General features: G+C 34.4%; 1 protein-coding gene across 7 annotated transcripts in view; it reads right to left on the reverse strand.

Moving 5' to 3' along the window:
* Window positions 1-14,908, reverse strand: part of Srrm234 (Serine-arginine repetitive matrix 2/3/4) — a 186,784-nt gene that overhangs the window by 164,711 nt on the left and 7,165 nt on the right. The window contains exons 4-11 of one of the 7 annotated variants that reach the window (XR_016316103.1): window positions 10,912-11,124; window positions 10,422-10,481; window positions 9,111-9,231; window positions 6,783-6,835; window positions 4,515-6,704; window positions 4,222-4,308; window positions 1,511-1,672; window positions 483-834 (exon numbers count right to left, since the gene is read on the reverse strand). Coding sequence is in view for 6 of the 7 variants with exons in the window: in XM_089699494.1 (XP_089555620.1) it covers window positions 183-240; window positions 1,511-1,672; window positions 4,222-4,308; window positions 4,515-6,704; window positions 6,783-6,835; window positions 9,111-9,231; window positions 10,422-10,481; window positions 10,912-11,124 (2,944 nt within the window). In the remaining variant the exon portion in view is untranslated. Of the gene's footprint in view, window positions 1-16; window positions 835-1,510; window positions 1,673-4,221; window positions 4,309-4,514; window positions 6,705-6,782; window positions 6,836-9,110; window positions 9,232-10,421; window positions 10,482-10,911; window positions 11,125-14,908 lie in introns of those variants that run through there. The other 6 variants (XM_089699494.1, XM_089699495.1, XM_089699493.1 and 3 more) reach the window with 6 other exon arrangements.

Below are 14,908 nucleotides of genomic sequence, written 5' to 3' on the forward strand. Positions count from 1 at the left end.
CCATGCAAAAATAAAAGATAAATAAAAACAAAATATTTTTACAATAAACTTTAATATAACACAAATACGGTTGAACGAAATTTAACACACTTGAACTAAATAATGTCTATTGAATAGCACAATTTCTACATCTGGCAACACTGTCACTTTTCCCTATATCATATATTATAATAATTACGTAGTCATCTTCTCCTGTATTTGTATTTCTTGGAAGAATAAGTTACATCTATTATTGGTGCGCTAGGAAAGAAAAAACAAGTCAATTAATTTAACTTTTTACTTTCATTCCTAAATTCATTAATCTTTTTATTTTTTACATATTATTGAACTGTCTGCAATTCGCCAAAGATTTATGTAAAAAATATCTAAATAAGACTCAAAAATGTCATAAAATAACTTAAATTATGTATTTAATATTTACAAATTAAATACAGTCCATTTATTATTAAACACTAAAGTTAGCACATCACTCAAACGCACACAACTTAAACAATTAGAAAAAGAGTCCCCTCACATATCTTATAAAGTTATAAAGAATATCAAGAACATTAAGTAAAATATTCAATCGTGCTATAATAAAATTATTAGCACTTGTTAATATAATCAAATAGGTAAAGTTAAATGGTAAAAAAGTAACTATTTAGTGGAAAAATGACATTATAAAGAAAGGAAAATTATATCGATAAATACTTAATAGGGTTCTATCATACATTTGGAAAAAGAAGTCAACATGGAATTTCTCAAAATTTAGTTTAACGCATACAATTGACAGTTACAGGTCTTATCTCCTACTCGTGTCTTCTCAACTCGTGCTATTTTTTCGTGACTTTTTTTCTATAAAAATAAAAAATAAAACACGTGACTAATTGGCAAAAAAAAAAGAACAGGAAAATCAACAATCTTATCATAACATTTTTGTAAATATATCATCCAGATAGGGAAAAACCAAAAATATTATGATATGATCTTTAAAAGCTGTAGTATAAGTGTTAGCATTTCAAGCGACACTCGGTAAAATTAAAAACATCTAAACACACTAGGCATATTGACATTGCATTATTTATTAATTAAAAATAATACCGGCCGAATTGAGAACCTCCGCCTTTTTTTGAAGTCGGTTAAAAAGAATAAAAATAATTTAAAAAATGATCGTTATTTCTTTCTACACAAGAATTTTTGTTGTATAACATAATGTCAATATTGATAAATATACTACACCTACAAAATTAAAATCAATGTGACGATAAAATTTGTCGCTCTTATAATTTTGACGATGGTTAAATTGATTGTTTAAAAAAATGATAAGTTGACTATAAATTTACTTAAAAGTTTAGATATTATCAAATAATTGTATCAACTTTACGATAGATACTACAATGCTTGAGACAATAAAGAAACTCTAAAGAACTATCCCCAAAACTGCAGTAAGAGCGACAAAACCGTGCGCAGAACAAAAAAGAAAAAATGAAATCAACAACAACATCAAAGCCCTGTCGTAGTGCGCTTGTACCTCGTGATACGTCTCCTATCGAGGAAACTGGGCGAGCCCGCCCTGCGCGGTATCGACGGTGACCGTGACCGCGACTTTGACCGTGACCGTGACTTTGACCGCGACCGCGATCGGTGCGACCCGCTCGATCTGCGGTAATCCGCGTACACGCCCGTCATTGTTCTGATATATCGCATGCATGCAATGTGCGTTCATTGTTCAACATCGACGTTTTCGTTCGAAAACAAAATCGAAAAGCACACTTTAGTGTCTATATTTTCATTGTGAAATAACCTATTTTGCTTAGCTTTTTTCGATAGTACAGTCAGAAGCATAAATATATTACCATTTGCAGATTAGCAAAAATATCTGTCATAAGAACGGGTTCAATAATATCTGTCTGCCCGTATACAGCAAAAATATCTGACATTAGTAGGCAGCATAATAAAGTGGCATCAAAATTATATGACGAAAATGTAGAGCAAATAATTGTGACAACCTCTCGAAGCATAAATATGTGACGTCACCTAGGAGGCAATAATATCTGACACAATTTTATATTTCTGTATTGTAAAATATAATTGATTCCTCACAAAAAGCATAAATATGTGACACTAGCTTTCCGCCCACGGCTTCGCCTGCGTTTTCACAGAAATACCACATAGTTCCCGTTCCCGTGGGAATTTTGGGATAAAACCTATCCTATGTGTTAACCCAAGTTACCCTTTATATGTCTGCTAAATTTTATTGTAATCGGTTCAGTAGTATTTGCGTGAAAGAGTAACAAACACACACATACACATGGACCTCACAAACTTTCGCATTTATAATATGTATCTACTTATAGATTAGTAGGATAGGAAGTTGGATTATAGTAGGACTAGTAGGATAAGATAGGATAGGATTTTAAAAGGCCAAACGTTTTTTTATTGAATTAGTGTTTTGTATTTTGCTGGGGTAAGAATATGAACAAAAGACACATTATATTTTGTAAATATTTTTTATTTAAATGAAATTACGATAATATGATAACTTGCCATAATTTTCGATACTCAATAAAATAATAGCAATATCATAGGTACAGTGCCACAAACTTATCTGACCCGGTGGCAAAAACTGGAACTACGTGCCGCCATTTTGAAATGTCACATTTTCACAGACTTTTCATACGGAATATTTTGTTTATATATGGTTTATATAAAAAAAAGCGACATCAGTGACACTGTCACCGGGTCAGATAAGTTTGTGGCACTATAAATGAAAATGAATAACGGAGCAATCGTGTCAAACGCCGCTAACGTCAAATATAACAAAACAATTTCTAAATAATACACGAAGGTTACACTGAACCTTCAAATAAAATAGATCTACCCAAGTGGGTATTCATATAAGTATATGAATACTTTAATTTTGTCATGATATGATATCCTTCTAATATTTTAAATGCGAAAGTTCGTATCATGTAAGGATGTTTGTTACTCTTTCACACAAATAAAAGACAAAACAATGGAATTTGGCACACACATAGAAGGTAACTTGGATTAACGCTTATGAGAGCTTTTATCCTGGAAATCCCACAGGAACGGAAACTATGCGTGTTTTTCTTTGAAAACGCGGGCGAAGCCGCAGGTGTTAAGCTAGTAGGATATAATATCTAGACATACAATATGTAGTATACAACGACGGCACATATTAATTAATATGGTAATCATGTTTTAAAACAACGTAGTTAAAATAAAATTTATTTATTTTATACTAGCGGTCCGCCCCGGCTTCGCGCGTGGTACATATTTACGTTTTCTCTACATATGAACCATCCTCGTACTTCAAGGAATATAATAAAAAAAGAATTATCGAAATCGGTTCAGCCGTTCTCGAGTTATGCGCTTACCAACACATTTTGCGATTCATTTTTATATATAAAAAAAAAAGAAGAAGATTAATTCAATATTAAGTTGAAAATAAAATTGTGTCAGATATTATTGCTTCCTAGTTGATGTCACATATTTATGCTTTTTGTGAGGAATCAACGCAAAATACAGAAATATAAAATTGTGTCAGATATTATTGCCACCTAGTTGGTGTCACATATTTATGCTTTGTGTGAGGAATCGAAGCAAAATACAGAAATATGAAATTGTGTCAGATATTATTGCTTCCTAGTTGATGTCACATATTTATGCTTTTTGTGAGGAATCGATGCAAAATACAGAAATATGAAATTGTGTCAGATATTATTGCCACCTAGTTGATGTCACATATTTATGCCGTGAACGGGAACTATGCGGTATTTCTGTGAAAACGCAGGCGAAGCCGCGGGCGGAAAGCTAGTGTCACATATTTATGCTTTTTGTGAGGAATCAATTATATTTTACAATACAGAAATATAAAATTGTATCAGATATTATTGCCTCCTAGGTGACGTCACATATTTATGCTTCGAGAGGTTGTCACAATTATTTGCTCTACATTTTCGTCATATAATTTTGATGCCACTTTATTATGCTGCCTAATAATGTCAGATATTTTTGCTGTATACGGGCAGACAGATATTATTGAATTTGTTCTAGTGACAGATATTTTTGCACATCGCCCCCTAGGCATATATTATTGCTCGTGACTGTACATGTGAATTCGTTTGAAACGCCTTTTTCAAACTTTTTTTAAAGAAAACATGATATAATCTATATGATATGAAGAGGCACGATAGTCTACCAAGGTATATAATTTACCTTGACGAGCGCGTGGATCGCGACGAGCTGCGAGACGAACGGGACGAGCTCCTGCTGCTGTACGAGCTTGACCGGCTTGAACGAGATCTGAAATTCAAAGTGTTTTTCATGTTCTATCAAAATAAATTTGGTAATTTTTATAATGAGCTGATAAGAAACATGAAAATTATGTTGTTAATCAAATCATTAACGTTGCGCGACTATGTTGAAAGCTGTTTCTTATTCTATCCTGTATCTATTTTAAACTTACAATCTGTAGGTTCTACAAAAAGAAAAATATATAATAAACGCACCTTGATGAATAGGATCGTGATCGGCTTCTAGAACGCGACGAGCGAGAGCGTGACCGTGACCTTGACCGCGAGGCCGTACGTGACCGGGAAGACTTTACCCGCGACTGTGACTTTGACTGTGACCGCGAACGGGACTGTGAGCGAGATCTGGATCGCGACCGTGATGACCGTGACCAACTGCGGCGCGATCTGCTCCTTTTCCGTTCCTTGGTTTCCGGTGAACTGTCCACTTTCACAGGACTTTCTTTTCTTGGATCGTCATTCTTTTTAGGACTCGTTTGAGCCTTTGGCTCATCTTTCTTATCCTCAGGACATTTCTGGGCTATTTCCCAAGCGTCGAGGTTCTGCTCATTGCGACCGTGCGATGTAGACGGCCCACTCGCTTCCTCGTATCTGTTGCGTTCTATCGACGCTTTCGTCAATTTAGCCAGTCTCTCCTTAAGTCTATCCAATTCCTTCATATTCAAATCCTCTTGGCGAGCGCAATCGTCCATTCGCAAGAAATCTATTTCAATCTCTTCATTTTCACTAGAAGAACTCAGCATACACGCCGTTATTGGTTTAAAATTATCGGAGTCCTTATTCTTCTTTTTCTTTGGATGTAAATCTGACGGTGATTTAATGTATTTCCTCTTATCTTTTTCTGGTAATTTTTCTATGATATCGCGATATCTCTCTGGGCTACGTCGGGCTGGCGAATAACTGAGACTAGAAGAACTTCTACTTTTTGGATTTGAGCGAGACTTCGATCTTTCTTTTAGAGATTCTTTTCCTGCTTTGCCTTTATCATGATTAGATTTGAGATCCTCCGATCGCCGGTCATCTTTACGATCTGGCTTAGGAGAAGAACTACGTCTTTCTGACTTTTTTCTTGGTGAAATACTCTTCTTACGTTTCTTTGGCGACTTCTTTGATGGTGAAATAGATTTAGATTTGCTTCGAGTACGTGTACGTCTATGACTTTCCTTTAAAGCTTTATGATTTTCTTCCGGATATGGAGATTTTCTGACTGACCGACTGCGACTTCGTTTCGTTTCTGATTTAGATGTATATTTTTCAGACTTTTTTTCGACATCTCTTCGTGGAGAGGAATCTTTTTTTGAATGTTCTCGGGATATACTACGCTTCTTTTTATTTTTGGATGGAGACTCACTTCTTTCTCGATCGAAAGACTTTATAGGTTTTGTCACTGTACTTGGTCTCTGTCTTGGCGGTGACTCCCAGTCAGAATCATCAGAAGCTGATATTTCTGGCCTTGGATTTTTATATCTCTCTGGCTCTTTGCGCACTTCTTTTTTTGAAGGTTTACTATTTACTGGTGAACGTTGACGAGAAGGTTCTCGTTTTTCTTTTGAAGGACTCCTCCGCCTTTTCCGTTTTAATTCATCATTATCTTTTTCCTTGCGTGTTGCTACGTTATCATAGCGATCGTCATTATAATTTATTTTATCATTGTCATCAGTTTTTTTCTTATCATAATCATCGCCTCTATCATTTTTCCTGTAGTCATCTCTTTTTTTATAATCCGGCGATTGGCTTCTCCTTGCCGGTCGTCGATTGTCATAAGAACTTTCACGACGATTTCTGTCGTTATCCCTTCTATAATCCTTCTGGTAAAAGTAATCTCTTCTTGAATCCCTTTGATAATTATCGCGCCTCGTATCTATCTGATAATAAGTTTCTTCTTTTCTATTATCGCGCGGGTAATATGTTTCTTCTCGCCTATTATTATAATCTTCAGGGCTTCTTCGACGTCTTTTTTCTGGTGGTGGTGACTCACTGGACTCTTTCCTTTGTCGATCTCTTTTATCATGATTCCTGGCATTTCTCTCATATTCAGATGAAGGTGATCGTCGACGATCGTGTTTAGAATTCTTGTCAATTGGCCGTTCCAAATCGAAGTCGTCCTTATCAATTCTTTTCCGATTATCTACTTTGGTGATATAGGATTTTTGCTTGCGTTCAGGAGATTGACGCTCATCTCTGTCCCTTTGTTCCGGTGAGGATTGTCGTTCATACGAGCGGCTTCGGTCTCGTCGCTTATTACTGTCTCTAGAGTTCTTTGACTCATCATATCTATGATTACGATCTTCACGTTCTTCACGCTGTTTGTATTTCTTTCTTGGACCATGTTCTTCTGGTTCAGCTCCACGCTTCCAATGTTTATCTTTTTCTTGTTTATCGGGCGAGCTGTAAAGATAGCATTATTTAGAATACGATTTTCATTTTCATTGAGATATAAAATTCAAACATTTTTCATCAACATACCTGTCCCGACTGGATGGACCGCTACTGCCACGACGTTTGCTGCTTGATTTTTTCTGTTAGGAATTCAACATTTGAACATTAAAATATGAACACAACAATGTGATATTGAACACCAGTGCCAATACAAGAAGACTAGTGGTTATGGCAACTAAATATTTTACTAATCAAGAAATCCCTCAATCGTTAAAAACATAAAAGCGGACTGAAGAACTTCTTAAAAAAATACAAAATAAAGTTAACACATGCAGTCACTATGAATGTAAATAAATCAAAGGCTTTAACTTAGATATTTTAAAAGGTACATTAAAAGCTACTCACGAAAGCAATTAATAACATTGAAAATAATTAAACTCTTCCTATATTCTTTAATCATATTAAAAAAAATATCCATAACATCCTCGTTTTAATCCAAACTAAAGAGAAAACAAGTGTATGAAAGGAATTTTGGCACTAGTGCGTGTACTTTTTATTTACAACATACAGCTAAATTAGTGACACATTACGATATAATTGATTAAATACATAAATACATGTATTACACAAATTCAAAGGAAATGTAAGACACATCGGGACGTACCTTATTCAACAAACGGTGGTGGTAGTGTATACCGTTTAAACATGTTGAGCATCCTTAATTAGTTTTGTGACAATGAGAAGGGAGAATGTTATGGATTAGTTAACATCTTGAAAATCGACATTATATAAAAGATGTGCGGTACAAAAACGTGCACTCATGTTTTACAACATATTAGAGTTATGTAAAAGTGTTCGATGCACGTTTTTCGATACACATCACTCGCTAAGAGCAGCATGTCGGTAACTACGAGAACACCATGCATTAGACTGTGCACACTCCCTCCCATTACATCTCATCACATCGCTCATTACGTTAGTCACAAAATGTATAACAATGCAATCATAGGTATATTTTAGTTTATCACCTAACTGTGTTCTTACTGAGTGTTATTGTTTTGTGATATACTTACAGTATACGTTATTTCTTCAGATAAAGATGGCTATCCTATGAAATGATGCACAGTTAAACAGATAATTTTTACTGTCTATTTTCTTTGTATTTACAAAACAAAATAAAGAAAATAAAAAATAATATTTGCAGATAAGAAATATATTCAAGTATGGATTGATCGACCCCGATGCGTTGAATTATATATTTGTGGGAAGTTTTTAGCAATTGAGTAAATAGTCCGGGATCCATCGCCCATTTTTGCAAGTGATTACTATTAAGCAAATTTTTCGTGAGTAGCTTTATTTTGATGAGATGCCCAATTTCATGTACGAAACTCTCGGTTGTGGTAGCTACCAGAGAAAACAAGGATAAAATATTTTGATTTGATGGTTCTCAAATATTAATTACTAACTGAATGTTTTTTTTTTGTTCAATCTCAAGATAATTATCTAAATTATTCGAAAAAATATTTGTCCTACAAAATCTATGGTTTGATCAAAGAGTCCCCCTTTCCAATGTGTATCGATAACGAAGTCATCATAAATGATTACTAACCAGCAGATTTTTTTATTTTCACTTATTTAATACTTATATAATTCAACAGACATATTGTCCTACAAATTGCGTAATAAATATTTGAGAACCGTCAAATCAAAATTTTTTATCCTTGTTACCTCTGTAAGCTACCACAATCGAGAGTTTCGAACATGAAATTATTGGGCATCTCATCAAAATAAAGCTACTCACGAAAAATTAGCTTGATAGTAATCACTTGCAAAAATGGGCGATGGATCCCGGACTATAAGAAGCTTGGGAGGATTTTTGTAATGCGAACAAATCGAGTGATATCTACGAGACCCTCGCGTTAACTAAATATTAAATGGGAAAAGGTCGTGTAGGAGTTTTTTACATAAACAAATGTATTATCTAAGCCCAGAGTATGCAGAAGAAAGTGCTAAGTAGATATTGTATCAGGCTGAGGTGTTTCATAGTTCGTAAATAAAAATTAAAATAAAGAAAGCAAAGTGCTACATGATCTATCCAGACTATCGCTGCTAATTTTACAAATTTTTCAAGGTATTAAAAAAACAGTAAAGTGTATTTGTGTTGTATCCCCAGTGTTTCAAGACACAAAAAATATATATTAAATTTAGATGGCAACATTTAATCTATACGATTTTATGGCCATTTGAAGACAGCGTTCTTTTTCAGATATTAAATTTAGGCATAGACAATGAACCATAGACATGGTTCTTCTATGTTTTCTATACAAAAACGTAGTCTCAAAATGGCCGTTCCAAAGAGATGTTATATGCTAAAACGCACCGAATTTGTATAGTTCTATAAATTTATATATTCACCTTTTTCTTTTTCTTCTGTCTGTCGTCGTCGGAGCTTTCCGAGTCGCTGGCTTCAGAACTGCTAGAAGATTCCGTGTCTGATGATTTGGCGCGCTTCTTCTTTTTCTTTGTAGATTCGTGCCTGGAAGAGATGTTTACAATTTTATCTGAAGATTTTTTCTCAGTTTTTCAGTTTCTTTTTCGTGAAAACGGTTTAATGTAGTTTGTAAGCTTGCAAGGCTTCAGTGTATTGTGTTTGATTTCGGGGCCATTTAATTTATAACAAGAAAATTTTCATGAGAACTATTAAGAACCTTTTAAAATATTCTTTTCTTGACAATAAAGTTATAATAAATCATAGTGGCCATGTGTCAAATGTTATGAAAGTACAGACTTCTCTAAGAAATAACATTTATTAACTTATCAGTTATCAGTTCATATAAATTGCATTTCTATTTTTTGTGAAAACCTTGAATTGTGGTTTATTAATAATTGCTTTAGTTCTTTAATACATTTATTTTCTCAGAAAATATAATTGCCTTAAAACGATTTTAAATTAATATTTGCCTTAAAGTGATGTAAAAATATTGGCTCATTTTAAATGCAAATATAATAAGTTAATTTGTACAAGTGTAGAGTCACATAAATTTTCCTAAATTAACAATTACGAAATGTAAACACCTTCACAATAACAAAGGCACAGGTGCGAGCACGTTGCATAAGTTAATATTCTGTACCTACATTACTTAAACTGTTATAAATTACCAACGTCGTTCTGACGTTTTTTATAATTAAACAATAGGTAATTTATTTCAGAATTTAGCTTATTTTTATCCAAAACAAATAGCTTATATTATTTTTTAAATTAAATAATAACTATGTAGTTTATTTTAGATTTAGCCTATTTTTATCCGAAACAAATATCTTTTAAATTGCTCTACCTATAGTATCTTTTAAATTGCTGTTATTTCAAATTAAAAGGCAACAGATCTCAAAAGAGACTTCAATATATGAATTCTATTAATAAAGAATTACTTGAAAAAGTTTACTATTTCATTTAACATACATAAACATACCATGTGAAGATTTATAAAAACAATAAAATTCACAAAATTCTTTCAAGTCCATACCTACGTATCAGTCTCCACAAGAGATTCTTTTCGCTGAAATTACCAATTGCATTATTTACCGTTTACAAAAGTACTAAAATAACCACACATATTATTTATCTTTACTTACTGTAACGTCAACTGCAGTTTCACCTGTCTGAACAAACATATTTACTTATAATAATTTATATTCAAATAGAGCCAAAAATAAAATGATACATACTTGTCCTTTTTATTCTTCTTCGACTTTTTCTTTTTTGATTTCTTCCCTTCTGGCGATGTGCTGTAATTAAAAAAGAAACATATTATTGAATTAAATTTTATCTTATATTCACTACAAAATAATTTTATTTAAGTCATATATTATGGTTAGATAGAAATAATATTATTATAAAATGCAAAACTAAATATTAGAGCAAAATTTGGAATCCATCTCATACACAAGAACTCTTTTAAACTAAAATACCTCTAATATTTAAATGTGTGTAGTCGAGGCTCGTGCCCTCTACGAAGCGAGGCGATATTCCAAACGTATCGCATAGACGAGCATTCTTCTATAAAACCTAATATAAAAAATTGCATAACTCCGTTCCCTCTGTTCTGACTAGCGGGTATTTCTGTGCTTGTTCCCGCGCCCTCTACGAAGCGAGGCGATATTCCAAACGCATCGCGTAGACTTCGATCTAAACTTATATTAAAAACAAAAAACCTACCTCCTCTTCTTCTTCTTCTTAGCCACCACCGTGTCCCGTTCCCTCTCCGCACTGGGAGTCCTCACTAGCGGGTACTTCTGCGCTTGTTCCCGCGCTCTACGCTCCGGGTCGAGGCTCGTGCCCTCTACGAAGCGAGGCGATATTCCGAACGCATCGCGCAGACGAGCGTTCTTCTCTTGTTGAGCCTCTGCGACCGCGTGCGTTTCGCGCACACTGCAATGTTGATGTACATTTAATATTTGGATGTTTGTGTAGTTTTTGCAATGTAGGGAAACAAGCAAGGAAAGCTGTCGCTTTGGAGTAGCCTAAGAAAATGTAGGATGCTATTTTGAAATCATACAATGATAGTTTTAATGCCTCATACTTCTCACCCATCATTTACAATATTGATCAACTGTTGTTCAGCAATGTTGCTGAAAACTTGTCTTGTTTGCTCAGAACTTGTCGAAATATCGTTATCAACATTTTGACAACACGCAACGCAACAGATGATTCAACTTTGTTTAATAAACAAATGTTTACCATGAATACGAGGCATTAATACTATCTATAATTAATCATTCCCAAAAAGCTGCCATGTGGTTCTTAAGCGTCATCTTTCCTTGGTTTTAGATACATATTACATAACATATTTTACTTAGGGAACTGTTTTGTTGGAATACGTTAAGCCAAGTTAAAAGTATTTTCAATTGTTGAAATTATTTGCTTGTTTTATAAATCATAAAGGCGTTAATAGTAAATGCTTTAAAAGCACAAGTAATTAATTACCTGGGTTGCAACTAAGTGCGCTAAAAACGGGGAAATCGAAAATTAATTTTCAATCGTAAATGAATCGATAAGATTATGCATACACATACAACACGAAAAGCTGTGAGTGACCTTTGTTAAATGCGGCCGTGTGTGAAATCCTTTAGAAACACAATTAGCGCCTACTGTATTTAATTATTGCGCGACCTACATACAAACGACAAATCGATAAAGTGCACACCTTATGACGGATCGCATGTTCTTCCTCTCCTCGTTGGAGGGACAGACCTGCAAATTGTTAACATGATTGCGTCCGGAGGCGCAGTTGCATCTACAACAGCAGTTGGTCCTCAGACTCGCGAGGATCGTCCTGAGCGCTGGTTCGAGCGAATCGGCCATGTTGCATGCGCCGTGCCCCTGAGCCGGTACTATCGACATATCAGGGTTCGGGTCGTGGGACGATGCCCTCGGCCTTCGCGGCGGCCGCGCGAGAACGGCTTGGAAGGTGCCACGCCAGAGCCTCTCAAACACTACCCTATTATTTTCGCGACGCGACGCACGGTCTCTATGCATCTTAACCTACTTAAATTTAATGGAAGACTTGGTTACTTAAAACTACAATGGAAGACTTTTTAAGGCATAGGCCGTGCGGCTACATCTTGATGAGCGGCCGGGGTCGGGCCGGCGGCGCTACTGGGGAAATAACAGGATGTATGGCGACGCGCGCACCCTGCGCAAACCCTCTTCGGAGCCCTATTACGCGGCGCCAACGAGCGGAAATCTTTTGTCTAAAACGAGATGAAAATGCACCCTTTTCTCGCGTAGTCATTTCAGTAATATTACGTAAGTTTTTCAGATTTTAAGAACATGATAGGTCTGAGTTACGTCCGTAACAAATTAGGCAATTAAAAATGCAATGCGTATAGAAAATAATGTTTATTCAATCATAGAAATTAATTTCACATAGCAGCGGCCGTTTTTATACACAGTGATGCGAATTAATTTTGTACAGCTATTAATTGAAACTACACGGTACCTATAAGATGTTTCATAAATGTTTAAGATCGAGCACATTCAATGCTATGCGATTGAATTATGTTAATCAGTTCAGCTGTAATTTTTTATATTATGTCATAATATTGGAATGCTACATCTTTCACAAAATCCTTTAATTATTTTGCCAAAAATATCACATTTTCCTAACGATTTTCTTGCCTGCATTGCAATTACTCATAGAATCATGGTATTTCCAATGGATATTTCGTATCTGCTATAGACACATAACGACACAATGTAACCTATGTTACATTCATAAGGGGTCTTTATGTAATTACATTCGATACATATCCTACCTTTATTCTACAGAATAAATACGGAATAGTATTTCAACCACGAACGAAACCTCACAGTAAACTTTGTAATGATAGCAAACATACGAAGCCATGGAAGAACTAGTGAACAGTTAAACCAACCTTGGATTTAACGTATCATCTGGCCTATATTACTGAATAAACTGCTGTATAAAAGTTCAAAGTATAATTTCCTCGAATGTGTGGGCGAGTTTATTATTTTATTACAGCTTATTGTTATCCATCATTTTATGAATTTTCTAAAAACCAATCATCATCTAAATTTTTCATTGATCGTAAATTTTCGAAACGTAAACAAAGGGATTAGAATATAGATATTTTATTATGAAGCTAACAAATTACATAGGACATAGATCTATACATAGATAATCCAATAGTCTCTCGGGCTAAGAGGCAATTTTATTAACTGACTTTAGATTTCTAATGAATGGATCAAATTATAATTGAACTCAATTAGACGACACATGAGCACACGGGAACAAATGTACGGAGGGAATGATTATTATGCAGATTATGCTGTAGTGTCATATTGTCTGTTACAAATATCTGTAGTTGCTTCTGCAAGTTATTTGAGTAGTCTTAAGATTTTATAAATTGAGATGACCTATTCAATATATCAGAGTTAAACCGAGTATACGATATATGTGTCACATTGTTGAATAATTATTAAAAACTTAAGCTTTGACAAACTTTTTTTCTTACTGAAGAAGCGTGTACATATTTGATGAAGCTTAATTTCTATGAAAACAAAGATTATTTTATATGTATAAACATATTTTCATATACATACTATATTATATCACATTAGCAATACACACGCACTTCACCGGATAAATAATCGCGAATTTTATTAACACGTTACGTATTTATTATTTCAAAAGAAAGCCGAATCAAATACTGCTTTTATTACCGCAGATTAAGTCCTTGGAACGAAGGCTAAATGCTAATACATATTAATGCTAAAATCGTATGCTAGCATGCGATAAATTTTACTGAAACACGTAACATTCACGACGTTATTTATATTAAGTACGAACAATAAAATTATAAATATGATTCCTATATTTACAAACATATCCTTAATCTGTTACTTTGTTTTTGATATGCAATGATAAATACAGGACATAATATTAACCAATGAAAAAGGACATTAATTATATCATTATTTAATGCACTGCAATTGAATATGCTGTTTTGTGAAGGCTGTACGGTGCATGAGCGTTACTGTTAACCCATGCGTGTCTTATTCATCCAATTTGCATAGGCAGCTGTGTCTGAGACCTACTCCTATTTTCGAGCAAAATTTTTATTTAGCCAAGCGACAAATTAAATTTAATATTCCAACGACTTCAATAGTAGCGCTAAATGAAACGAGCATGAAATTAAAATAGAACAAACAAAGTGGTTGAAAGTAATTTAAAAAGATTTATAATAATCTTAGATCTATTCATACATTACAATTTACAATGCCAACGTTGTTTATTCATTTTCAAAGGAAATAACGCGTTAAGAGACTACGTGCAACGAAAAGAGAAATTCTCATATTAATATTCTCGGCAGCACTGTGTATCCAAGATAAACATTTCAAATGATTTCGGAATCGAGATTGATACGCGCAGTTGCCAAAAAGTAGCGGCGTATTACCACGGTAATAATATCTACTGCACAGTGTTCGTATCTCTATCTTTAGCTAATCACAACAGAGGCAGGGAGGAGTGTTCGACTTCTGGCAGACGCCACCGCCGGCCGGCCAAATCTATTAATTATAATGGACATTTCTCTTGCCACATTAAAAGCTCAATCGCGTGATAGCAAAGTTTATCTATAGATACTAAATTAGCATAATATACGGCTACCGTTTATATTACATTGCTTGTTGG

This window comes from Colias philodice, chromosome 9 (genome assembly GCF_061535455.1).
Source record: "Colias philodice isolate Cphi_HAF_F1 chromosome 9, ilColPhil1 Martin Lab GWU primary, whole genome shotgun sequence".
In the NCBI taxonomy this organism is placed as follows: domain Eukaryota; kingdom Metazoa; phylum Arthropoda; class Insecta; order Lepidoptera; family Pieridae; genus Colias; species Colias philodice.